The sequence below is a fragment of the Suricata suricatta genome, chromosome 3 (assembly GCF_006229205.1).
Source record: "Suricata suricatta isolate VVHF042 chromosome 3, meerkat_22Aug2017_6uvM2_HiC, whole genome shotgun sequence".
Taxonomy (NCBI): Eukaryota; Metazoa; Chordata; class Mammalia; order Carnivora; family Herpestidae; genus Suricata; species Suricata suricatta.
The window spans coordinates 160,940,191-160,967,445 of NC_043702.1; the positions used below are offsets into that span (position 1 = coordinate 160,940,191).

The window sequence follows — 27,255 nt, forward strand, 5'->3', positions numbered from 1 at the left end:
GTAGCTAACGTACTCTTCTCAAAACATAAACCTAGTCTTATCCAAAACAAGAAAATACTGGGGTGCCGGGGTGGCTCAGTCGGTTAAGCATCTGACTTCGGCTCAGGTCATGATCTTGCGTCCATGGGTTCAAGCCCCGTATTGGGCTCTGTGCTGTCGGCTCAGAGCCTGGAGCCTGCTTTGGAGTCTGTGTGTCTCTCTCTCTGTGCCCCTCCCCTACTCATGCTCTGTCTCTCTCTGCCTCTCAAAAAATGAATAAACGTTAAAAAAACTTAAAACAATAAACAAGAAAGAACAAAGCCTTCAAAACTCCTCATTAATTCACTAAGTGCTCATTCTTCTGGTATCATTTCATATATCACTTTCTTTAAAAGCCTGACCCCGGAGCTAATGCCCTCCCTATGTGCTTGGCACCTGGAGGCCACCACACCCACCTCCCAACACCAACTGGGACTGTTCATCCTCATCACCATAAACAGTGTTTGGAACAAAGGATGGAGGTAACACACTTTGGTTGAGTGAGTCAATGAATAAATGAAGGGATGAAACGGAGATGCCAGGGGGAGCGCCGGAACATAAACCAATGAGCTGACCGTGGACATTCCAGAGTTCAGTTTTATTCAACATAAATATAGAACAGAAAGATATTTTTCCCCAAACATAATGTTTGGATGCCAAATAATTCTGCTCATTGGGTGTGCAGAGATATAAGATAGCACTGTGGGAAGCCAATCTAACACATAGTTAGTGAGTTAAGCCAAAATGGAATAACTCTGAAGTAAGTAAAACCTCCCTATCGGACTTATTAGCTCCAATATCCAAGTCATTCCCTGGGGAGAATTTGGCTCTTATATAAGAATGCTAACTTTTTTTCACCAGAGCGGAGTCTAATCAAGTGTATAAATGCTGCAATACACCAAATGGCAGAGGAGAATTAATGTTCCTCTTGTGGGCTCCTGACGCGTCCTACCACCAGGAAGTAACTTAGGCACTGAACAGAACAGAGATCATTAGAAACAGTTACGCAAAACTTATGAAGAGAAATACCCTTGCTTTATGTGAAGGTTAGTATTTGACGATCTCTTTTTAGGTGCCCTTAAGGTGGAGACTTAGGCAAAATACCAAGTCTTTCTTACCCATGCACATGCACAGGCCTCCAAGTAAGCGGGGGAAATGCCAGCTTTTAATTCCTGTGGTTGTCTATTGTGGGCTTCAGACACTATTTGAACAATGTTATCTTAGATGCTCTAGAGAGTTAATTCTTCTCTTGCAAAATAAAATAAAATAGAAAAGAAAAAGAAAAAAATTAAAGGCCATACACACCCACAAAAGTGAAAAAACTCTGACACCACCATTACAAGCAAAAGCCTAGCGAAGTAGTCAAGTCACCAAACCCTCTGGAAATAATTTGACTTTTAAGCACATATACATTGCTTTTCACTATGAAGTCAGAAGTAGATAACAAATAAGAAGAACACTAGTAAGGCAAACTATTTGCCAAACAACAGCCATTCCTCTGAATTTTGGTTTGTAAATCATCAGGTTCCTTCATTCTCTGTGATCAGAGAGCCTTTGACGCCCTAAGCCACAATCATAGATGACTAGCTTTCTCCCTTTCGACACAGTATGCTCATTGAATTATAGCAAGACTTTGGAAGTCCTGTCTACCTGTTCATCAAACTTCATTTTGGCAATTTTTTTTAACAGTTAGTAAAACTAACACACACACACACACATACACACACACACAATTAAATCTTATAGGGAAAGGCTTCTCCCTCTGCCAAATTTCAGCTGGGAACAAATTTTTATGGCCAGCTAATAAACCTGCTGAAAATAGGGGTTGATAATGGAAACCCTTCTGAGCCCTAACTGCAGTGTGCACAGCTATAATAAAAAGAATTAATGCAGTCAATTTGTACTACTGTTCTCAGAACAAAAAACCCTATTTCAACCACAGTCTTTTCAACAGCTGATTGGCAGCCCTGACCATTTCTCCTCCACAGTGTTGTCAGGAGTCTTCAACATGATAATGAGCCTGTCACCATATTCAAATAGCCCTGTGACAGCAAGTTTTGTGAGTGTGACGTCCACTGCAAAGGGTCTGTCAAAAAGCACCTTTCAGAAAATGAAAAGAGAATGCTTTCCTGATGATAAACCTAATTTCTCCATAGATAAAAGAGTGAGATTTTTCATCAGATTTTGTCAGTGTTGTGTTGTTGCATTTATCTCTTCAAATGTTCCTGTTTTCTTTTTTAAAAATATACATGAATTTAGATTTGTCAGTGACGGGGGAAAAAAGTGATGATGAAACACATTTTCTGTTTCAGGAAGCTGAGCCCATCACGTTACTACGGAGAGAGACGGGGGGGAAGGGAGTGGGGAAACGGATGCTTTTTCTATCACATGAAAAACTGGCAACAAGAGTGGAAGGCAAACTTGGGACTCCAAGTCTGTGTGTTTCATTCTCTGAGGCCAACTGCGTCCCCCAAATACCCACAGGAAGTGGCTGTCCTGGACCGTGTCTCCGCACAGGTGGTCCTCAGTGCATGAGAAAAGTGCCCGCCTTGAGACTGGGGCTTATGACACTTCGGGAAATTGCACTGCCTGGTGTCACGGGGACTGAAGAGTGCGTTCCCATCACACTTGGGACACATTAAAGTATTTTGTGTGTAACTAGGATGTGAAAAACTACTATTGCTGAGGGAAAAATTAGTTTTTCTTCAGTTATGAAGAGTTCAATATAAAAAGCTCATCTTCTCTAGAGCATTGTTTAAATTTCTACTTCACACCCTTCATCAGTGTAGATAAAGTCTCTGTGTGTTCAGCATTAATACAAAAACCTAACATAGGTAGTTTTTCAGAAGGGGTGTGTGTGTGCATCTGTCTATGTGTGTGTATATAAACTACATATAGATGCTGTGCATATACATGTTATAAATCTATATACGTACATGCACTGTACATGAGTGTTACATGTATAGAACACAATTATAAAACACCTGTGGGGTATGTGTGATATATCCACTCAGACAATACCTATGTACATGCATAATACATATATACACACACACAGTGCAAAGAATGCCAAAGTGCTACCCTTCGTGGATGTTAGGATCTCTGATTTTAATAAAATTCACACACGGCCATACACACAGAAACTGGGAAGCTCTCAGGCACGGTAGCAGAAGAGGTGGGAAGAGGGTTGGGATGAAGAAGCTAGGACCCAGGAAGCCAGCAGAGAACTGTCATTCTGTCCCTCCTGAGGTGCCCTGAACACCACCTTCAGCAAATAAACACGTGCAGGAAGTCCCAGAGGCTTCTAAGAAAGAAAACCTATGTAGAAATGTAAGTCCAATGCCTACTTTATCTCACGCTCTGCGACAGTAAAAGCCCCTCATGTGTTAGGAAGCACACATCCTCTGTCCAGGGTGTGACCACATGACTTAATTCATGAACATTTCTATATTAAACTATAGCCAAACATCTTTAAAACGTGCGGCACAGCATATACAACTGTGTGCCTCAGTAGCCTGGTTTTGGCTGATGGCTCATGTGTAAGCCTTATTTTTAAAGCGATATTTTACTTAATCCTCTGATTGTATGGCAACTTCTGCATCTATATGTGGTAACAGCATTTGAGAAATCCTTTCACTATTCAAAAGCAGGGAAATCACTGGAATTCTCATTCTCTCAATTCCAAATAAACACGGGGCTTGTTAAGTCTCATTTCGGTTGAGGGTCTGACCATGCCAAAACAGCCTGAAAATTAAAGAAAATGATAATTTCATGTTTTTGCATGTACCACATATATAAAGCTGAATGACTACAGAGTTTTCTTAATTAAAAATTAATACATTTTGGTGGGGGGGAACCCCAATCTTTGGAATAGAGATTATTCCAAACAGACCAAGGAGAATTAAATTGAAAACATGAAAGAGGTTTCTTTAAGAGCATGGTCCACCTTTACTAGTCAACTAGTGAAGACGAAATTATTGAAGAGGTTCTAAATTTTTAATTCCACAGAAAGGAAAGGGAGCAAAGGGTAAAAAAGCAGGGTGGGGTGTGGAGGAGAATGCCCCCCCAATATGTGTAAATGCAACCCCTGAAAGAAGATAAAAGTGACTAATTAAGGATCAGCAATAAATTTGACTGATTTTAAGTTCGTCAGCTGGAGGGAACTATTATAAAGCCAATAAATAGAGCTGTAGACAGCTGGCTTTGTGCAATCCCCGCTCCTTTGCCTAAATGTTTAAACCAGTGATTTATTTGGGATTAAAAAAAAAAAAAAATGAAATCTCCAACGAAGCTATTCCCAACATACAAAGCAAATTCCAGAATCTTGAAGACTTTCATTGTCTCTGAAAGTCATTGTCACCACCCTAATCCTCTCATTAAAGCTACAGAAATGCTGGGATGGCATTAAAATGAATGCAAACCATTTGCGGCAATCTCCAGCTCACACCACCTCCAAATGAAGGCAGGCACATTGCATAATCCAGGCAGCAAGAGCTCCTGACAGGTGGATGATTTATGCTCATAGTCAGAAGAATCGGAGGGCCTGCAGAGGAGACAGCATGAGCGAGGCGGTGGTGAGACAGATGCTCTCAGTGGGCTTGCAGGGGCTGGCAGGCTCCGGCTAGTTCAGGTGCAACCTGGACACTTTAAGTGCTGAACTCCTTTTGCCTGGATTCCAGCACTCTGATGCGCCATTTGCAACATTGTATGCAACATACACAGTGAATAAACTGTCGACGCCAGGCAAGCGCTCTGTCCGTGGTGCCTATAGCCCTTGCACACATAGATGGTACCCCAGCAACGCCGGTGAAAGGAAACCCGTTTGTGTCAAATGAGCATTAGGATACAGATGTAAGTATTATGTAGTTCAAGGATCTTCAGTCTTGAAAATACGTAGCCCAGGTATAGTAAGTGGAGAGTGACAGGATCTCCGAACAACTGGGTCGATATTAAAGATTCCACAGCGGGATTAGGAGAAACACACCTCAGCAGAAAACCGACATTCCTGTCAATTATATTAATTATTTTTCAGATACATGACATGCTTTCATGACATTTTATTCTGAAAAGGCATTTGAATATCTGGGAGGAAAATGAATAAGAGATGGATAAAAGGAAGGCTCCCTAAAGAGTTGAGCAGCTTTGAAATCAATCTTTAAAATAGTTTTTCAGAATTTCCCTCAACGGCCCCACATAATAAACACCTGGTAAAGATTATGGTATTGGTTAAAAGGGTAGATAAACCTAATTACGGCTATTGACGATGAATTACTGCTACTCCGATCTCTAGCACAAGGTATTAGCCAGCATTTGACTGGTCAGCAGTAAACCACCGATGGGCAGAGAAATTCACTCCATAGATCCCCACAAAACTGTATAGATCTCTGTGCGGCCGCTCAGCCCAGTATCTCTGAGGCACAGGGTTTCAGGCATCTGTGAAAGGGATACACCTCCAAATGTACAAGTTTCAGGTTATCTTGGATGAATGGGACTTTACTTTCACCTCCTAGATTCTGCAGGGTCAAAGGTAGGACTGCCAATGACAATTAAAGACACAGGCATCCCTTTAATTAGATAACAGAATTCAGAGACCTGTAAATTCCCAAGAAGCCACTTTGCAAAGCATGAGTTCCAGTGTGTTCCTAGGAGGGGGGGAGGGGAAGGGGGGGAGGTGGGCAGTGGGCTTTTTTTCAGCTATGCACCACTAAAAAAGAAAATTTTTAAAGAACAAAATGGAATACATTGTAAGTAATTCAAAACGCCTCCAGACTTTACAGTTCTCCCTAGAGAAAAAACTCAAACAATTTGAAGTCTTCACAAACTGCATCCAAATCCTTTTTCTAACTTCATTAAGCTCCAGTGCTTAAAAATCGTTCATAGCAAGGACTTTAATTAGAGAGGAGCCTTTGCCGGAATAGCTCGACAGGCAGTGCGTCCACCTAGTAACCGGACTGGCCAGGGGCAGAGTCTCTTGCTCAACGGGGTGACTCAGTAAAAGGGCAAACTGAGGGACTGGGAGGTAGGCAACAGAGAGAGATTCAAACATCATTCTGGCATCATCAGAACTTTCCCGGTTTCCCACTGTGTATACAGAGAAAGAAGAGAAAATTTGTTAAAGAAAGCACGCTTTAGAAGAAGCAAAGCACTAAGTCATTTGCACTATTCATGGTGATTTTTCCTTTGTTTCACCTACTTTCTCTCTCCTCCCTCCTTTTTCCTCTTTACCATCTCTCTCTCTCTCTCTCTCTCAATCTCTCTGGGCCGAACTTTCCAACTCCCATGCTTTGGGACTGACACCATTGCCATGAGCACTGCAGTACAGGTCCAAATCCAGCAGTGTGGGCGCCTACAAGTGCCACAGACAACTAACTCCAAGGCGCCGCCATCATTTCCTGTTCTAAAGTCAATCAGAAGATGGAAGGAGGAGGAAAATGGTAAGGAGGGGAGAATCAGCCGAGAGAACAATTCCCACCAGGAGTAATTCATGCTCTCTACTTCCCTGGCTGGAATCACGGCTTTGAGGCAGAACTTGAGAAGGCGGGGAGGATTCACAGGTCCCAAGTGGCTTGCCATTTTAAACTCACGTCATTTAGAGATCTGAACACACAAAACTCCAAATCCTAAAACAAAACTGTTTTTGTTAACGGTTCTAGGTGGAGGGGCGCCTGGGTAGCTCAGTTGGTTAAGCATTCGTCTCCTGATTTCTGCTCAGGCCATGATCTCAGTGGCCTGGAGATTGAGCCCCGTGTCGGGCAGTGGGCTGACAGCGGAAGGCCTGCTGGGATGCTCTCTCCCTGCCCCTTCCCCACTTGTGCACACCCTGAGCTTGCACACGCTTTTTCTTTCTCTCTCCAAATAAACAGACTTAAAAAATAATAAAAATTAAAATTAAAAAAATACAAGTTCTAGGTGGGAGATAAAAGCCCTTTTTTCATCAAAGACTGGTACGTTCTTTATCTTGAAAAGCCAGAACTGAATGAGCAATTAGCAAGTCCAAAAGTAACCGCAGATGCCATAAATTCGACTTTGGAAAAAGTTAGCAATGATCTGGATGAGAAGTGATTCCATGAATTCAAGGTCATTTGTTTCTGGTCCGTGACAGACTTTCCTGCTGTCCCCCCACAATCCACAGAGGGGTCTCTGTAATTCTGGCAGGTTCTGCTGACCCTGCCTGTCACCTTCAGATCTCCTGCACACAGGCAAGGGGCTGGGGCTGGAGTCACACAGAGCATTATCGGGGACCTCTGACCCCAGGGAGCCATGGAGAGCAGCAGTGGGAAGACAACCCCGGCCTCCTGTGAGCACAGCGCTTGGTCATTTTGGAGGGAAAAAAAATTCTAGGAAGATGACACCTGAGAACAAACAGGGCTGATCCATTTTTGGCTTAGCTAGGCAGTATCTTACATACGTGGACCACAAAATAACAGGGAATATGATGCTAATAATAATAATAATAATAAGAGCTAACATTCGCCAAGGACTTATATTGGTCAGACATTGTGCTGACCATTAAATACATTATCATTTTTAATCCTCACGGCAAACTCTGCAGTATATTCGTCACCATTATCGCCACTGCTTCACAGATGGAGAAATGGAGACTAGAGGCATTAAGAAACATGTTAGTAATTGACCACAGCAGCTCGGCGTTGCCTATTAGCAAGTCCCGTACCTTAAATATGGAGGACTTAATAATGTGCTGTGTAGAGTGATGGGTTTATAATACAATTCCAAATGTATTATCTTTATTTTGCAAATCTATTCCACCCGTGCCTTCGTCAAATACCCCAATGTTAATGGAATTTTGCAAAGTGATAAGAAACTTACAATTTGTAATATTTCCCTCTACTCCCCTTTGCTCTGAACTTCTCTAAACTACCCAGCGATGAGGAAAAATGAAAGTGAAAACCAACAACAACTAAGATATAGGTGCCTTAGCACTTCGCGGTAGGAAACTTTCTATCAGTGATCTCTCTCACTCTGATGGAAACAGACCGTAGGAATGGCCTTGCAGCTAACCCCTGCTTCCCCGGCCCATTAGCTGTTTTCCGATGTGCAAATGACTGGTCTCCCAGGACTGCTTAGGAGTTCAGCTGACTACAGCACTGCGTCCTTCCGGGTTTCCAGTTAAAATCAATGCATTAACTGAGGATGCTAGTTAGGTTCTGTATCTGCAAGTTAAGAAAGGTGAGGAAGGAAAGAACTGGTAGCTTTCTAAGCTTGAGAACTTTCCAAGAGGCCAGTTCCCAAGTGGCATTAAAACAGAAGTCCAATTACTTGTAAAAGCTGTGGGATTTTGTTCTTTTCTACCTTTACAAAACTTCTGATAGATTTTCTTCGCTGGAGCACATAACCAAACGGTTAAAAACGTGCAAGATAACCAGGAGATTCTCTCCCATTTCTTAGGCACACGGCATTTGAATTGAATTTCTGTTCCTTCTACTTCGTCACCATTAGCGAAGCTTTATTTTTCCACACTATTCCTTTCCAGATCCTAATTAATGACTTCTGGGGAGACCTACCGACATATACGGAATTGTTGAGAAATACATTTCTTCACAGACCACAAATTTGGACCTGTTGACTACAGAGCATGAAATTTTCTGCTACAAATGGAAAATGAAATCATCAGACAATGACCTGGGCTGCCTCTCGGGGACAGACGCTAGGCGCTGGCAAACTCATCCTCAAAACAATAGCCTATGACAGTCTACATGGAACAGTGCTGTTCAGGAATATGAGTGTCTCTGACATTATTCAAACCATTCATTAAAAGAAAAAGGTAGAAACATTCGACGGAGAAACTTCAAAAAATACTATTGTGACCTGGCACAGAGGAACTAGAAAATGTTCCAGTTTCGACACAGACACATCGTTTTGGAATATCTACAAGGCATGATTCCGAAATTTTAGCAGCTCTGGAATCAAAACTGTTCCCTGAAATAAAGGTCTCCCTGCTCACAAAAGGAAGTAATAACAGAGACCAGAAGCTTCCATGTAAGGGAAGTAATATTTTACCTCTTGACACTGCTAAGATTAATGAAGAGAACCAAAGACTTCATTAGGAGTATGAGTAGAGCAAATGGGCCTCAGAGTCTGAGAAATCCAGACTGAATCCTGTCTGTACCATTTACTACTTGTCTGATCTTATGCAAGTTATTTACACAAGTTATTTAAAATAGGTCTTAGTTTTCCATTTATATTCACCAAATTATCAAATGTCTATTGGAAAGACAGAAGAAAAAAATTTTCTTTCAACCCTCCTTCCTTCCTTCCTTCCTTCCCTCCTTCCTTCCCTCCTTCCTTCTTCATGATATACCAATTGCTATATTGTCAGGATATTCAATATAAATTCAATACAATCTGACTTCTGAAATATAGTTCTGCCATGGTCATGTACATATAAAGGAAAATATGGAAGTAATTTATATATGATGATAGCTCACAAATTATTTCCATTATTTATGATAAAATAGTTTCTGTGCTCAAATTTTAGTAATGTAACTGAAACCCTAGTAAAGTAGGCTTAAAAAAAGAAGGATGCCTGAATAGCTCAGTCAGTTAAGCATAGAACTTTGGCTCAAGTCATGATCTCACAATTCCTGAGTTCAAGCCCCGTGTCAGGCTCTGTGTTGACAGCTCAGAGCCTGGAGTCTACTATGGATTCTGTGTCTCCCCCCCTTTCTGCCCCTTCCCTGCTCACGCTCTGTTTCTCTCCCTCTCTCTCAAAAATAAACATTAAAAAAATTAAAAAAGAAAAAGTATGTAGCTATAATTTATTGAGCACTGCTATGTGGCCATTATTTTGCTAGGTGTTATGGAGGACTAAATATAAACAATACAGTCCTTGTCCTCAAGTTGTTTACGCTTCTCTGTGAGACATACTAGGTGACTAACAGATTAGTAAAAATGAATACTAACAATATTTTCTGAGTGCTTGATGTTTGCACTGTGCCAAGAATATTACATCTATTACCTCATTTAAACCTCAAAGTAACCCTCTGATGCTGTTACAATTACAACCCCCATTTTACAGATAAGGTTTAAAAAGGGTAAAGTAATTGGGGCGCCTGGGTGGCTCAGTCAGTTAAGCATCCAACTCTTGATTTCAGCTCAGGTCATGATCTCACAGTTTGTGAGTTCAAGGCCCACATCAGGCTCTGTGCTAACAGTGTGGAGCCTGCTTGGAATTCTCTGTCTCCCTCTCTCTCTGCTGCCCCATCCTTGCTCCTTCTCTCTCTCTCTCTCAATAAACATTTTTTAAAAATGGTTAAAGTAACTAACTTACTTGAGATAATACTGCTAGTAAGTAGTAAATTTTGTATTGAACCCAGATTCTCTGCTCTGTCCAATATGATAGTCACCAGCTATGGGGCAGGGCGCTAGTTAATTGAAGTAAAACTAACAAAAATAAAAAATTCAATCTTCAGTTGCATTAGACACATTTTAAGGGCTCAGTCAATACTCACAGACTCCACCTGATCCAAGAGACCAAGCTTTTGATCTTTACATTCTACTTTCCTCTGTGGAAAATACAATGTTAAAATGTTAAGTGATAGGAAACAGGATATAAATAGTAGTGAAATTCGGAAAGGGGAGAAATTATGTAATTGTAAGTAATCAGCTGTGTGACGGATCACAAACTCCATGAGAGCAGAAACTCGTCTGCCATGTTCACTTTGAAGCCTGGCACTAAAGTAAAATGAGTCATATGAAGCCACGCCCCCAAAACACATTTACTGAACAAGTGGATAAAAGATGGATGAATACATATTTAAAGATAGGTCTGACAACCATGGATCATTTCAACCCAGAAAGCAGTTGCTGGAGAAATAACCTGACCCCAATGCCAGATGTTATAAAGAACAGAGTGTATTTCTCACATAGCAGATAGAAATATTTACACACTTTAGAGCATAAAGCAAGAATCCACTTCCCTTCCAAATATTTCCAAATTATGCATGAATTGATAATAACCTAAGACTGGCTAAGGTCAGAGTAATTGCCATTTAATTGGCTTCAAATATACTAATGATTATGATAATGTTGATACTAAAGAGACTTAATAGGCCTGGAGATAAACGTCAGGAGAGCAGAGAGGTAAATCCACGGGCGGTGGGGGTCGGGAGGGGACAGTTATGGTGGTCCGCAGCTCGGGAATCACCAAATAGCACCTCACTACAATTGTGATGATCCTTTGCTTTTTGAGGAAATTGTGAAATAAAAATTTAAAAATTTTAAGAATAGGGGAGGAGGAGGAAGTTCTGTGGCCCAAAAAGTTACGTGTGAGGGAAAAGTTTAGTTGAGGAAAATTAATGGGAGCGCCCAGGGAGAAGCCACTAAACAGGGGCCCGGAGAGCCTCAAAGACAACAACTCGAACAGCTAAGAAGGAAAAGGGAGGGGGGTGCAAAACAGACTTGACTCCTACGGGGGTAACATGCTGGCTGGAGCTGCCAGAACCGAAAACTGGTGCAGCTCTACGGAGAAATGTGTGCTTAGTTAAAGCAGACATTGTGAATGATCTCGTTCTTTCATGTTCTACTCCTAAGCTCTCCACATCCCCAATGTGTCTAAAAACTCGAAACAGTCTAAGCATTTTAAGATTATGATTATGCAGCCTACATAGAAAAGACTTGAGGGGCACCTGGGTGGCTTCGTCGGTTAAACGTCTGACTTCAGCTCAGGTCATGATCTCACAGTTGGTGGGATCAAGCCCGAATCAGGCTCTGTACTGACAACTCAGAGCTTGGAACCTGCTTCTGATTCTGTGTCTCCCTCTCACTCTGCCCTCCCCCACCCCTGCCCTGATTGTGTTCTCTCTCTCAAAAATAAATAAACGTTCAGGGCACCTTGGTGGCTCAGTTGGTTAAGCGTCCGACTTCAGCTCAGGTCATGATCTTACAGTTCGTGGGTTCAAGCCCCGAGTCGGGCTCTGTGCTGACAGCTCAGAGCCTGAAGCCTACTCACATTCTGTGTCTCCCTCTCTCTCTGTTCCTCCCCTGCTCCTGTTCTGTCTCTCTCTCCCTCTCAAAAATAAAGAAACACTTAAATAAATAAATAAAACCTTTAAAAAAAAAACTTGAGGGGCACCTGGATGGTTCAGTTAGTTAAGCATCTGACTCTTGATTTTGGCTCAGGCCACGATCGATCATGGGATCGAGCACCACATTGGACTCTGTGCTGACAGTGCAGAGCCTGCTTTGGATTTTCTCTCCCCCTCTCTTTCTGCTCCTCCCCGACTTGTGCTCTCCTTCTCTCTCAGAATAAATAAATACATTTTAAAAAAAGAAAACAGAAGACTTGATAGCTAAACACATAATCACTGAGAATAAGTAGGGAAGTGATGATAATCCCACATACACATGATCTTGGGAGAAATCGGTTAATCAAAGGGCCATTGCTAAGAAACCCTCCCTCTGGGTTTTGTAGTAGGTCTCTTATCAGGACAGTTATCTATAAAAGACGCAGTGCCACAATGGGGATGTTAAAATAGCAGAAATCCTAATACTCCTTTCAAAGGTCTCTGTAATGCTTTTTACTTCCCAAATCAGTTCCATGTTAATCTCCTTTCATGGCACGATTCCTATTCAGGTCAACATCAAATAGCTAAGTCGAGTAAAAATAAATTTATGATGTAGATAATCAGCTAAACACATCGCACCTGAGGACTGGCTGTTGCGCCGGAGCTGTGCCGTCGACGGGGGCGAGGCTGAGTGGGAGTGGCAGGTCCCTGATATTTGTTCTCGGAGCCATAGAGCCACACTGGCTCTCAAATAGCACAATCTGCCATTCACTTCAGTCTGGTTTGCCAGGAAGCCCAAGGATGGACTCCCCACCAGCACCATCAGGCTCAGGGAGTTTGGCGAGCGCCACGCACCTCAGACTTCTGCCAGCTAATTGGCTTTGGGGAAGCCGCTGACCTACTCTCCACTGAGTGGCTTTTGTGAACCTGGAACCCAGCCTGCCTCTCATCATTGATCAACCTTGGCCAAGCCAGCTGGCTTGTTCCTTTGCAGACAGCTTGCCTTAGGGAAGCTGGTTGGTGGCTCTACAACCTACTAAGCGAGAGAGAGACGCAGAACTACAGAACAATCTCTCAAGAAATGACCAGCGCTCACTTTCGTTTCGAGGGGACGTAGGAATGAACAAAATCACGTATGATGACTAGGGATGGGGTTGCACTCTGAACAGCCTTGACTAGAAAGTGGAAAGGCAACTAACAAGTCAGGAATGGTGCCCAAATGACACGGGCCCTATTCAAAGGTGTGCCAGAATTCCTTCATGTTAAGTTTAAGCACAGCGCCATGAACTTGGTCAATGCCATGTATACACATCGGTGAAAAGAAATAAGAATCTATTGTCTGGAGGCTGGTGGGAAGAAATTCCACATCAGAGTCCTACCTGGCTAGGGCCTCCCCTCCCCCTTCCATCAGTGCTCACAGTGCTGTCCCTGTACTTTCACTATATGAGCAAATGTAGAAGCAGGTTTGCCCCTCCCCCGCCCCGGGGGAGGGTGAAATCCACTGGGAATTTTTTACAATCTAAAAGGAATAAAAATTGGTACCATATTAGACAAATGCTGGCTTCCTATATCAAGTTCACAAATGGAAATGACAAATGGGGACAATCAAATAAATGATTAACTTTTAATAGTATTCCAATTAAAGCAGGAGGAAGGGAGCTAAAAGAACCTTTGCTTAACCATTTCGATCTTTCTGCCCTTTCTAACACAACTGCAGGAAGGAGAGATTTATTCCGTTCAAATGATTCTCAGTGCTACGTTTGGTAAGTCTGCAGAGAGAATCTATCTACTTCATTTCTAATGTAATTGTTATTTTTCAAAAATAAAGAAATATAAAATTATTCCAGAGACCCGGACACACACAGGGAGAATGTGACAGCCTAGAATCCACATGGATTATATACAGAATCATGGGCACATCTTTAAAACATCGGTACTTCAATTTTCCCCAGGAATAAAACAGACAAGGTTAGTAACACTCCAGTGGTCCACTGTGGCCATATTCTCAAAATGACTGAGGCAGATGGTGCTCAAAGTCGGTAAACCAAACTCAGTTCTTTCTACAAAGGCAAAACATATAAGGAATTTGGTTATGAAGTTCTAAAAATTGGAGCCAGAAAGTAAACCTATGCCAAAATATTCCTCGATGCTCCAACTTGGATTTATAGAAGATGCCACACATGGTCGGACATGAACGCAGACCCCTGAAATAGTATTCCAATTAAAGCAGGAGGAAGGGAGCTAAAAGAACCTTTTCTTCACCATTTCGATCTTTCTGCCCCTTCCAGGGATCGAACAGTTTGAGAGTTGTTACGGTTATTCATACCGTTTATAACGTTTGGCAGGTTAATCCAAAGTTTACGGTGGGATCTCAAGAGTCTCAGAGTGGGAAGTGACCATAAGAGATATTCTAGTCTACACCCCACATGATACTTGAACATGGTCTTCATATCTCTCTCAGAGATGGGAGACTTACTGCCTTCCAACACAGTTCATTCTATTTCTGATAACTAAGTGGAGAACTCAAAGCAGTGAAATGAGTCCTATTTTTTTTAATGGTTGACTTAAGTCATCATTTAAGAGCTCAATATCTCCTAATACCCACAGCCTCTGAAGAATCCCAAGCTAAATGTATGTGAATATTCCTATGGTTCACAAACCATATGAAACAAATAAAGAGCACAGGCAGTTCACTCAGAATGCCTGCCATAAAATCCAGTCTCTCATCGTACATTGTGAAACTTGGGCAACTAATATAATCTCTAAGCTTTCATTCCTCTGTGAAATGGGGACATACCCACCTCTGAGGGTCACGGCAAGGAATCACACACAGAAACACACAAATCCAACTAAAGCTCATAGTGCCTAGCCTAATGCATACTAAGCTCTTAAGAACTATGTTGCTACTCTTACCTGCAAAATCTTTGCTATTCATTTTGAGACAGACTGTTCAAGTTTCATGTCAACAAAGCATGACCAAAAAATCACCATCTGGTAATGCAGTATCTGTACATGAAATAACTTTTTGTGGCACTTAAATATATTCCCAAACGGCTTAATGTCAGGACAAAGCTCACAAAGAAGGTGCTCTTCGCTACTGCTTATATTATAACTTGGGAGTTTTGTTCAATACTCTGCATTAATGAGGGAGCTTCTTAGGATAATATTACAACAGTGAGTGCAAGAAATACCAGTGAGGTCAATGCAGTTCTATTAACTGTCATCTAACACAGAAATATTTTCCTTGAATACCATTAAAGCTTTCTCCTTTTCTTTGTTCTGCTTTTTGAAGGCAGTAGGAACCCAAATTTCCCTACCAATAATTTCTGTTTTCGACTTGGCAGCATAATGATATTAGACTTGAGGAAAAAAAAATCACCTTGGCAATGTCTTCTTCAGAGGGTTTTTACAAAAGATATTTTGTTAGGATAAATTGCACGACGCAGGCTCTTTAAGTAAGCAAAAACAAATCAGCTTGTTACTAAATGACCTGAGCAGCTTTCGGTTTCTTAAAGAGAAGCCACCTAGAAAACGCTACACCCTTGAAATGAACATTTTAGTAAAATGGAGGATATGAAACAGAAGGGTAATTAGACAAGTAAGTTGCTCTTTGCTACCCTGCTGACAGAGTAAACCCAGAAGACTCTCCGAGTTCCCACTGCCATATATAAATCAAGACACAAGCTGGGGATGCAGCAAAACAGTTCTGGGATCATTTTTCTTTCTATTCTGGGGGCTCAAGACAACTGATTAAACAGCTATCATGGCAGCTAAATGAATACAAATATAATTTGTGTTCTGTCTCATATACATGCATACACACACACACACACACACACACACACACACACAATGCCTTCTCTAAACTAAAAAGTAGAAATAGGAAGTATACCCTGTGGATTGTGATGAGATACCTCAGAATTAGTAGAGCCTCTGGATAAAGACTCTTTTAATGGAGAAGAAGAGAAGCTAATTCCATTTCTTCTACCCAAAGACTTCCTAAACATTAGGTCGGCCCCACTAATGCATCAGAGCAAAAGATGAGGGCCTTCTATTCTAGAGAGACTGACAGTGATTTGTCAAGCTGGTATCTACACAGGGTTTAGACAACAGGACTCTCTGAAGATCCAGCCAGGAATGAAAATAAAAGATATTTCTAGATCCTCATATTTTTTGAGGTTAACTTCTTTCCCTGGGGATCTTGTATCCAGAGATAGACACTAACTCAGCCTAACCAAAACAAGTGGACCTAAACATATTGTTCCACACAGGGTCCTAAGCTGTGACATTCTGATTTCCACAGCTTCTGGGACACAATGCTTCCTGTGACTCACAATCAACCCAATAGTCTAGTTGTTCAGGATTCTGTAAAGACTTCTCTTGGACCGATCCCCACTACTCTCCCTGTCTTCAGTGGTCTCATCAAACCCCAAGTAAGAAAAGCTTGGTTTCCTGAGCTCAGAATCCTAAGGAAAAGTCCCCTCTTTAGGAATGTCACTTATACCTTAGGCACAAACTCATTGTGAAACCCACAAGCTCTGCCACTTTCTGGGAGCACCAGGACTGTTCCCCATTCTTCTACCCCAAAATGAATATTTGCCACCAATACCAGCCCACAGTGCTGAGAGTGTGGGCAAGCAACCCGAGGCTGGAGCAGTAAACACCCCCCGTTTGGCCAAGACTGCCACAAAGCTTGACAGAGATACAGGGCCTGAAAGGAGACGTGCCTGACTTTTAATCCCATTCCTACTCCATCTGCAGTGGGTCACTGAGAGAGTCACTGAAACTCTCTGAGGCTTGGATTCCTCATCTGATTAATGAGAATCTCACACTCAGGGTCCTGCTGGGTGAGGCTTTAAGGTGATAATGGAACCTTAATATCCTGTGCCCTTTCCACATTGGTGGCTTATTCCAACACCGATTCCTATCCTCTGCTTTGACTTTATCCTACAGAGAGAGACTCTCAATTCAAGCACATCCTTTAAACTGCCTCCCTGGACTCTTGATGCTTGTATTTTGTAGGCTTTAAAAAGTGGGGAAAATATTAAGCACTTCTGCAACAGAAACTTTCTTTAAAAATGTCACATCAAATATGAAAAGCAAATGTGCTTATTCATTAAACATACAAGTATGTTATTGGTTTTGTTCGTTTTAATGACTCATTTTCAACCCCATGAGGACGTATTTAGAAAGCACCTAAAATCAGACACACTTGCTCTTCTCCTCTCTTGTTTGCGTCAATATTTTTATTTTAAAAATGTACCAACCAAACATCAAATAAATCTGACTGGTAGTAACATCACAATCTGTGATAAGATTTCAGATGCTCCAAGAAATAGAACTCTACTGACTGTACGTCAATATATTGACAAGAGATGGTAGGACTGTGAGAAAATACAGAGGAAAAGTTTTTCAAACACAGGCAAAAATGCATAAACAAGACTTCAGATCCTAAGTGTTTTAAGTATCTGTTGATTGCTTCACGGTTCCTTCCACTCTCACTTCTATTAACTGCGGCAAAAATGACATACTTCCTCTTTTTCAGAAAGATGAAAAGCATCCAAAGAATTATCCAGTTAAGACAAAGTGTATAAAATGGCAAACTTACCAGCCAAGTCTACGAGTCATGGTTCTTAGTAGCCTCATGGGTATTGTAAACACCATCATCATAATTACAAATACCTTTGTGTGTCTATAGACATGTATCATTTTCTTTTTCTTTTTTTTTAATGTAGGCTTCATGTCCCAGCACAGAGCCCAGGCTGGGGCTTGAACTCACAACCCTAAGATCAAGACCTGAGCTGGGTTCAAGAGTCAGACACTTAACCAATGGAGCCACCCAGGTGCCCCCCATGATATCATTTTCTAACTTAGAATAGAAGGGATGAGAAAGAATGTAGTCTAACTGTTCCCTTAGGCATACAGAAATGGAGACAGACCGGAGTGGACTTTCCCACAATCACAATGCTAGGTAGTGGAAAAATCACAATTAAAAGCTCAAGTGTGGTATTTTGCCAGACACATCGGAGAGGTTCAGTTGATATATATGGACTTATTTCTATCCTCTGAATTTTTCCACAATGCTCTCTTACCAAAATCCCCTTAGTAAAATTTAATGCACCTATGAGATTAATAGAATTCCTATATTTCTTCACGCACATTTTTAAATGTGCATTATTTGTCCATTTTCTCTAATAGACAAAGGAGTGAGCCCTCCTTTCTTCATCTCAACCACTTCGCCTATGTTGTTGGTGGTGAAAACTTCTGCTAGTGCTGAAGTTCCTTTTTTCTTTTTTATGTTGCTGTCTTCCTTTGCATGACCGTAAGGTAAATATTTAAAACTAAATTTCCTTATGATACTGCAGAACAAATTTTCACCTACTGTGTTTCTATAAAAAGTCGGAAAGGACCTCTAAGACCATTGATGTTGCCTAAAAACAACATTTATATGAATTTGTATTAGTCCAGCAGGTCAGTATAATATATTATATCCAGGAGTACCTGGGTGGGTCAGTTGGTTGAGCATCCGGCTTGGGCTCAGGTCATAATCTCGTGGTTCATGGGTTTGAGCTCTGCATCAGGCTCTGTGCTGACAGTTAGCTCAGAGCCTGGAGCCTGTCTTCAGATTCTGTGTCTCCCTCTCTCTCTCTGACCCTCCCCTGCTCATGTTGTCTCTCTCTCAAAGATAAATAAAACATTAAAAAAATTTAAATATATATATATATTATATCCAGATTCTAGCTCATAATGTCACCCACCAACCACGTACCCTGAGTTTAAATTAGCTCATTTGGTTTTACAAAAACCTCACAAGGTAAATTCTACCTTCGGTCCCATGCTCACAAGTATATAGGCTGAAGGAGTTCTTAGAGACCAGATAACTTGTCCAGGTCCAGAAGGTGGTAGAGCCAGGGCTTGAATCAAGATCCACCTGACCCTGAAGCTTGACCCTTACTGCTTCTAGCAACAAGAGCTACTATTGATGTCATCCTATTTTATACCATGTGGCATGCTGAGCACTTAACCTGTAGTTTCTTATTGGATATTCACAACATCTGATTTTCAAATACCACTATTCCTACCATTATTTTACAGATGATGAAACAGAAGATTAGAAAGGTTTAAGTACTCTTTTTTTATATAAAGGCAAAGTGAAATACATTTTTTGGGCATGAAATAGCTAAACTGGTCCTCCATGCTTCCGTGACTCATCCGTAGTTCAGCACGCACGCTGGCCTGGTGGGGGGATATGATGTGGTGTAAAGTTGTGGGCGCCCTGCTCTCACGTGCGAGAGTCAGAGAAAAATACTTGAGTTGCCAAGGTGAAACCCATCATTCCAATAAACAGCAGACAGCCCTTTAATCCTTCCATCAGTGAATGTTATACCTAAATAAAATAATTATTGCTTTCATAAAATGTCTCTGTTGGCCACTGACAGAGACTGAACGGAACCAGTATGTCCTGCAAAAGCCTTTAAATAACCAAGGAGAGAGATCAAAATAAAAATAAATCTTGACCAGATTTATAGGTGCACCTTGATTAGTTCTTGGGGGATTTTTCCTTCAAATAAGCAATACCTGAAAAAAATGAAAAGGGAATGTTGGGACCAGATATCTTGTAATAGATGGGTTTCCTCTGACATAGAGTATGGTATAATGCTGACAAAATAACGCTGACCCATCATTCGTGAGGCTTACTAGCCAACTAGAGCCCAGAAAAGGAAAACGGGATTTTTCAGGATGTGGAATGTCACAACCATTTGGATTGGAACAAACTCTCATTTTTTAACTGTACTTCTTAAAGTTTTGGTTGGTGGGTTGTTGTTGTTTTTTTTTATGTTGTGGCATTCTGTTATTTGTTCCATGCAACAAATTATTTGTTTCAAATGATAACAATTTTTGGATTTAAAAATTCTAACGTTAAAATCAAATGTGGTCCATTCAGACATAATTCTGGTGCTGGGTAATGAGAAGGCGTATCTTTTAAGAATTTAATTGCGCACAATGTGATGCAGTTGGGGGTGTTTACCCACTAAGCCGTCACTTCCCGTTGGCACCCTACATCATTAGTAGAAATATCAGTCAATAAAACTGGGGATTATTGTGTTTAAAAGAGTGAAAGGTTCATTTTTCTCTAAACCACCTTTTTAATGAAAACTTCTTTATTTCCCCCAGGCAGCACTTTATCTAAGATGTATTTGGCTAGTTGAATAAAAATACCTGGTAAAGGAAAGAAGGTTCCCATCAAAGCTGTTGAAATCTGATTTCATTTCAGATTCTAGAATTAATGTTGTTTTTTGTTTAAATAGATTTTGTCTGTCAATTTCCAGACCTGCTGTGGCATCAGCCTGTATGGACTGCTGTGGTCAACACGGGGGTTGTAGCAGCAAATTTTATTATGGACTGGTAATTGAATTGAACAGGTTTACATTTGAATAGATTTACTACATCATGATCTCTGACATACTGCACGGGGCTGAAATCCCTCTCCATCCATAAAGATACATTTAAGACAGTATCATTCTCTCCAGGCTGAGGAGGCCAGTCTTGAGCCAAGGAGATGGCCAAACATAATTGTGCATTTATATGCAGAGTGTAAAGCAATATTTCACTGCATTTTTAAGTACAAAAGAAAAGGAATACTCCATATTTACTCACGGCCATCCTTTGGGGGAGGAGGGGCTTAGAGAACCAGTATTTTCCCATCAAAGTGGGCGTAAGGAAGTAAAGGAAAATAAATTATGATTTGAGTGTATCAGCCACAGCAGCAATTCCCTTGAAAACAGACCCTCTAAAGGCTTGATAAGGGTAACTGAAGAGGTGTGAACTACAGATAAGCACTGTCCCATTTCTTTTCACCAACAATGTTTAATTAAACAGAGTTCACACCTCCTTGTCACTCTAACCACCCTTCAAGGCTGCGCCTGCTTAAAAACCACAATGGGGGCAATTCTTGAGAGGAAAACTTATTTATTTATTTTTTTTACTTCTTCCATAAACCTGGAGGTGCAAAGAGTGGAGTACATCAGAGTAGTAAAATGAAACTAGTCAAAAGATTCTACCAACCTGGAAATGGAGATGGATCTCTATGTACCTTAGTTGCTGAAAATAAAATCCACATCTAGGACATAGCAATTCAAAGTGCTAATTGATATATTACTTTCACGACACTTGAAAGAAATGGATTTGCTCTTTGAAAATGATTCCTCCACTCCCAACTCTTAATTTACCCCTTTTGAGTGAATGTAAATTTAGTGACAGTCTCTCTACTAAGTGGCAATAGAGAGGCCAAAAAAATCGACCATCAATTAGGTTTTGTTTGTCACTCTTTTACAGGATTTAAGGCAGTTGCTAAGATAAACCAAAGGAGTAAGCGATCACCAACATCCTAACTAAAAGGGAGATTCTTTGTTCTGTGGGATGGGTCATTATGGGTTTTTATTTGTGTTTTTCTTGGTCAAAACTGTCCCATTGGCATTTCCACACAAGTTTTCCCTAGCAAGAGCAGTCATACCCCACATGCTCACTGTTACACCAGTGGAGTCTAGAACAGTGCCCGGCACACTGGGGAAACTTAATAAATATTTAGCAAGGGCATTATAAATGTAAATATATCAACTATGAAAAATCCCCACAGTGCCAAAGGCTATATCGTGAAGAGGTAAGTGCTCCCTCCTCCCGGGATCATGGTGTCACACTGTCTCCAATCTTTGTCCCTCCTTCTGCTTCTCCTACCACAAAGCGGATCTCTTTTCTACCATCCCTTCTCCTTTCTTTCTCTCCAGATATTATCATATGCATTATTAGGATAAAATTCTTATAGTTTTTATTTAATATAAATACATATTCTTATACAAAAATATGCTCATATATACAATGAATCCTACTACTAGGGAATTTGTGCTTTATCGTATTTGTCTTACTTGACAATACATTTTGTGTCACCTCTTCATAAGGCTTTAATTATAGAGTTATATACTCTTTGTTTATAGCTTTCCCGACCCCACCCCACCCACCAGAGGAAGAGGAGAGTCAAGATGAGAGGAAGAACTGAAGAGTCTTCTTTCTTCCTCATCAAGTGAGGGGTTAGTTCTTCGTGGTCCAGTAAAGACTTGAGAAATAAGACACAAATTCCACATACCCAAATATAACCAGCCCGCTCATCTTCCTGTGACATTGTTCACAGTACAAATCTTGTATTAAGAACAAACCAGGAGGGAAGCCTGGGTGGCTCAGCTGGTTAAATGGCCAACTTTGGTCATGATGTTGCAGTTTAGGGGTTCAAGCCGCACATCAGGCTCTGTGCTGACAGCTCGGGGCCTAGAGCCTGCTTTGGATTCTGTGTCTCCCTCCCTCTCTCTCCCCTGTCTCTCTCTCTCTCTCCTCTCAAAAATAATTAAAAACATAAAAAAAGTGTTAAAAATAACAAACCAGGAAAAATTACGAGATGTAGGAATGTCATACCTAATTGAAGCTCTTGTTTGTTCTTGGGACTAAACACTTGGATCTATTTGGATTTAGAAGTTAAAAGATAAACTAAACTAAATAAATAAATAAAGGATCTCCAGTAATAACAAAATGTATAAACCAATAGGGCCGAACCCATGAACAAAGTGTATGTTATGACTCAACAGAAAGAATACATTTAAATGTAATTTACCTAACTCTCTTTCAAACTTATATTACCACATTTTCATCTTGTTACATTATAAAATTATCATATTTAACACTCTGACAAATTTTCTGAAGAGAAAGAAATAGTAAAACCTAAAATGCAATTTAAAAAATGCACATCTATAAAAACACACACATAAACAGAGATGTATTTAAAGACAAAAACATATCCAGGCCTCCCAAAGAAAAGAATAACTTCTTTCTAAGATCCAAGCGAAAATGTTAGTTTCACAGGCCATGCTGAAATATGCAAATATTTCAGGACCTTGGAAATGGGTAGAAAAAGTGGATGAATTCTACAATCTGACTCTGTGTTCAGCTCTGGGCTCAACCACTTGCTAGCTGTGTGAGCTCAGGCCATGCTGAATAACTTGGTCACTGTTGTTTATTATTCTGTTTATTTCTAAGTGAAAGCAACAATTTTAGTATCATTATTACAAGCTCTTAATAATAGAACATAAGTCCAAAAGGAAAGACTGGGGGAAAAAAGAGTGTTTGACACTTAAAATTAATTTTTTAAAAAACTGGTAACAATATGAAATGATGGCTATGTTAACTATGCTAATGAGCTTACGGTAGGCATGCACATCAAAACATCACGTCATTCACTTTCAACATATGATATTTATTTGTCAATTATATCTCAATTAACGGTGGAAAGGAAAGATCTCTCTGCAAACTTAGGAATGAGAAGAAAAACAAAAAGACAATGACTGGCCTCTTGGCGTCCCTCCTTCACCTTCTGCAAATTATAAAGATAAAAAGAACCAGAACTACCAAGCATACCTGGTGGGTTTAACTGCACATCCGATGTTTCCCACCTTGTCCCTTCCTGTCGACGTCAAGCCAGGACCAATCAGAAAACTCAGGCGTAAAGAAGTGCTCTGTCATCAGACTCAGGGTGCTTACTGTGACCCCCCCTTTTCCTGATTTCGCTAGCGTTTATGAAATCCCCTGCGCCCGCCCCTCCCCCATTCCCAGCCTAGAGGGCGGGGCCCCCAGCAACGCGCCTTACCTTCTTTCAGCATGCCCACTTTCAGACACTTCATGAAGCGGCAAGCCTGGCAGGATTTACGTCTGCGCTTCGTGATTTCACATTCGTTCGTGGCGGGGCAGCTATATTCTATATTACCTAAAACGCAGAGTTGGGAAGAAAAGCAGTTAGATTTGCAACACCCAAAAAATGTGAGCATCCCAAAGGCAACATCCACTCTCTTCATCCTGCCCCTCCCCTCCCCTCAAGAAAGTCACAGAGATTCATGAGGATGTCATAAATGTCATGAAGCTGTCTGCTCGGTAGCAACCACTTGAGACACACTGAATAACTGGAAGACATACAGTAAAGGAACTCAAATGCGTAAGGTGAAAGTCAGCCTTTGTAGCACTATGTTCAGTCTACATGCAAAATGACAGTCTTTCAGAATCTTAGGCTCCAGAGGAATTTTCAAACTAGATTATTTCTGCAAAAGCACAAAGATCAACATTGTATTCTCGTACCATCCATTCTGGATTTCTTTTGGTTCCTAATGCTCCAATGCCATCAGGTTTATTGTCTCTCTGATACTAAACAGCATAAACCTCACTGTGAAAAATGATCAATAGGAGAACCCGGGGCCTTACAATAAGCTCCTGGAGGGCAGGGACCAAAGCAACATGGCTCTTCCCAGGACCTTACGACAGTTCTCTGCTTCGTAAATGCTTATTGAGGAGGAGGAAGAGGCTAATGATGACGATGATGATGATGATGATGGTCGTCATTGTCATCATCATGTTTGTTAACATTATCTGCAGAACAAATTCCAAACATCCAAGCTCCACATGTTATGAGTGAAAAATAAACTGCTACGAAACTGTCTTTTTAATACCAGACTTGACATTATTTGTGGCCGTACTTACACATTGGAAGTGATAAATATCTAGGCAGAAGAAGATCCAAACTTTAACTTGAAATTTTTTCAATTAGGGCCAATGCAGCATGTGGGATGTGCTCTAGGGCTGCCTACAGCTTTGTAAAGACCCTGCCTTTAAAATAAAGCCTCTCTCCGGCATCAGCTCTGTCACCTAGCGCTTGAAGGTCTTCCCTTACTTCCTAACCCTTTCCCCTTGTGATTAAGTGCATTAGTATCTTAATGAAAATGCATTCTGTTTATTGCCCTCTTGGGAAGGGGGAGGTCATCACACCAAATGCATAAACTGTCATCAGAGACGGTCCGAGCATAATTGCAATTTTGCTGCTCCGTGTTTGCAATACTTAGGGTCCGTCCAAGTCCCCTGAAACAGGCGCAGATCCTAGTAATTAGCATAGAGCCTGCCTGGGACCACAGCATTGATGAAATATTTCAGAGTTAATCACACTTTGTAAACACTGATTTATATTGACTACCTTTCTCCAGACTGATGTCTCCTCATTAAATATCACATTAGTGGATTGCAGGATTGTACCAAGACTCAACTACTCAGCAACTGCTAATTCAACAGGAAGTAACACCTAACCACTTATAACTACTGAAAATTGGTTAAGTATGCATGACTAAAAATTTTTTAAAAGCTGTATATTATAACTTGAGATAAGCCTATCAAAACCGTGTGACTAAATTAGCATTCTAACTCAGGGCAGTACTAATAATAAAAGCAACTCTTTTTTAACATGAGATTAAATAATGAGAGTCATATTAATTGTATCAACAGAGACACACACCATCACCTTCTTCAGGGCTATTACTAATACCCAGAAAACTGAGGACAAGTCAAAGGAACTGGCTGGGTCATGGCTGAGAATAAAAGGATTTAGGGTCTGAACTTTAGATGAACCATTTTTCACTGCTGTGCTTCTTTCACCATCACTGGAAATTTATCTTGTATCCGGGGACTACTGCTAGTAATTTCCTAGGGATTAATTAGTATTCTACTACCTGATTCTTCCACTCTACATACCTCTTCCTATACATTTAAAAAGAAACTCAGTCTTTGCTTTCTTATTAAGAGCTGAACAGTAAGTATTAGGGAGGAAAAATGGTTACCAAATAGCATTTCTTGCCCTTTTTGCCTAAAGATTCAGTATGAAGTCGTAACTTTGCTCACTTTCCAGCATCAAAGCATGACCCACACTTTTAACTCAATGCTGGAAACTGCTACCAGGGTGACCCATGAGCCCTCACACCCCCACAAAAAATCATCTTTCATTTCAGACTACTTCCTCTTCATCTGAAAATGCGATCCTCATCCTCCACAAGAACGCACTTCTGACAGGAACCTAAATCAGGCACGTGTGAGCTCACATCTGGCCTATGGGAGTTGTCTCCTAACTGGGCATTTTGCCTCCATGCTGTCCCCCTGTAATCCATGGACTAGGACTTCTTCAGGTTTGTCAGTACCCTAATTAAAAATAAATCACTATATTTCTATGGCCTCTTGAATTAAATATATTAGATTAGCAAACAAAATCCCCACTCCAATAAAATTCCCATCCACTTCTCCAGCAATATGACAATTATTACCTTATGTGAACTTTCTGATGCAGCCATTTCAATTTATTCATGTTTTTTTCTGTGTCCTTCAGACTTCCCTCTGAGAATGATCTATCTATGCCCCTCTTTTCTTCTTAAAATTACTTCCAAGGCTCAATGTTCAACTCAAATTCCATTCAAATCTTTCATGAAAACCTCTCAGACCATCATAGCAGAAAATGACTTCTTGGTTCTCAAATCTTTTCATGAACTCTCATCCTACACAGACATGCCATATTTTGTCATACCTTTTTTGCATGCATATTACTCATTAGATGGTAAGATCCTGGAGGCAAGGACCATTTCTCAGTAGAAAAATCTTCCACCAAAAAGTAGTAAATAAGTAAAATAATATGCTTAGAAAGCTTACATTTTCTCAATATCTCAAGGTCACTGCCATGAATGCCAATTACGGCACTGTAATGTAGTAGTGTCCACAATGTCAAATAAGCTCACAAGGAGGCAATATTAAGAAAACTAGGAAAACCATTCCACAAATCAAAAAACAGTATTAGGAAACCTAGTTAATTTTTTAAAACCGTGAAAAGTAGCTTTGAGGAAAATGGAAATTCAAGGCCAAACAGGAAGAGATCATTGAGGGGGAAAACCAAAAATATACAAAGGCTGCTAGGGAACAAAGTTTGAAAAGAAAAAAAATTGTAAGAGGCTTTAAAGAAAATAAAAGTACCTCTTGTAATGAATAGAATAAGAACAAAAGGAAAATAAAACATGAAAATACAAATAGGTGACACTAAAAAGGTTAATTTTTATCTTGTTATGGTACTTATTGGAGCCACATTGGAGAAAATATTTAGGAGTGATTCAACAAGCGTAGCTAAAACTACGAATGACTCTTCTAAGAATGATTGTATAAAGATTTTTAAGTGTCTTCAAAACACAGAAGGAAAATCTAAAATTACCACATGAGAAGTTAAGATCATATATAAAGAAGCACTCTAGTTTCCTTTCTAACCATGGCATTTCGTAATTCCTCAATGACAAAAGGAAATGTAAAGGCAGAGAAATTTTTAATA

At 40.6% G+C, this 27,255-nt stretch overlaps 1 protein-coding gene across 2 annotated transcripts in view; it reads right to left on the bottom strand.

Moving 5' to 3' along the window:
- The window catches only part of ESRRG (estrogen related receptor gamma), a 577,991-nt gene that overhangs the window by 127,763 nt on the left and 422,973 nt on the right, over positions 1 to 27,255 (bottom strand). For both annotated transcript variants that reach the window (XM_029935647.1, XM_029935646.1), the window contains exon 3: positions 23,731 to 23,847. In XM_029935647.1, coding sequence (XP_029791507.1) covers positions 23,731 to 23,847 — 117 coding nt within the window. The remainder of the gene's footprint in view (positions 1 to 23,730; positions 23,848 to 27,255) is intronic.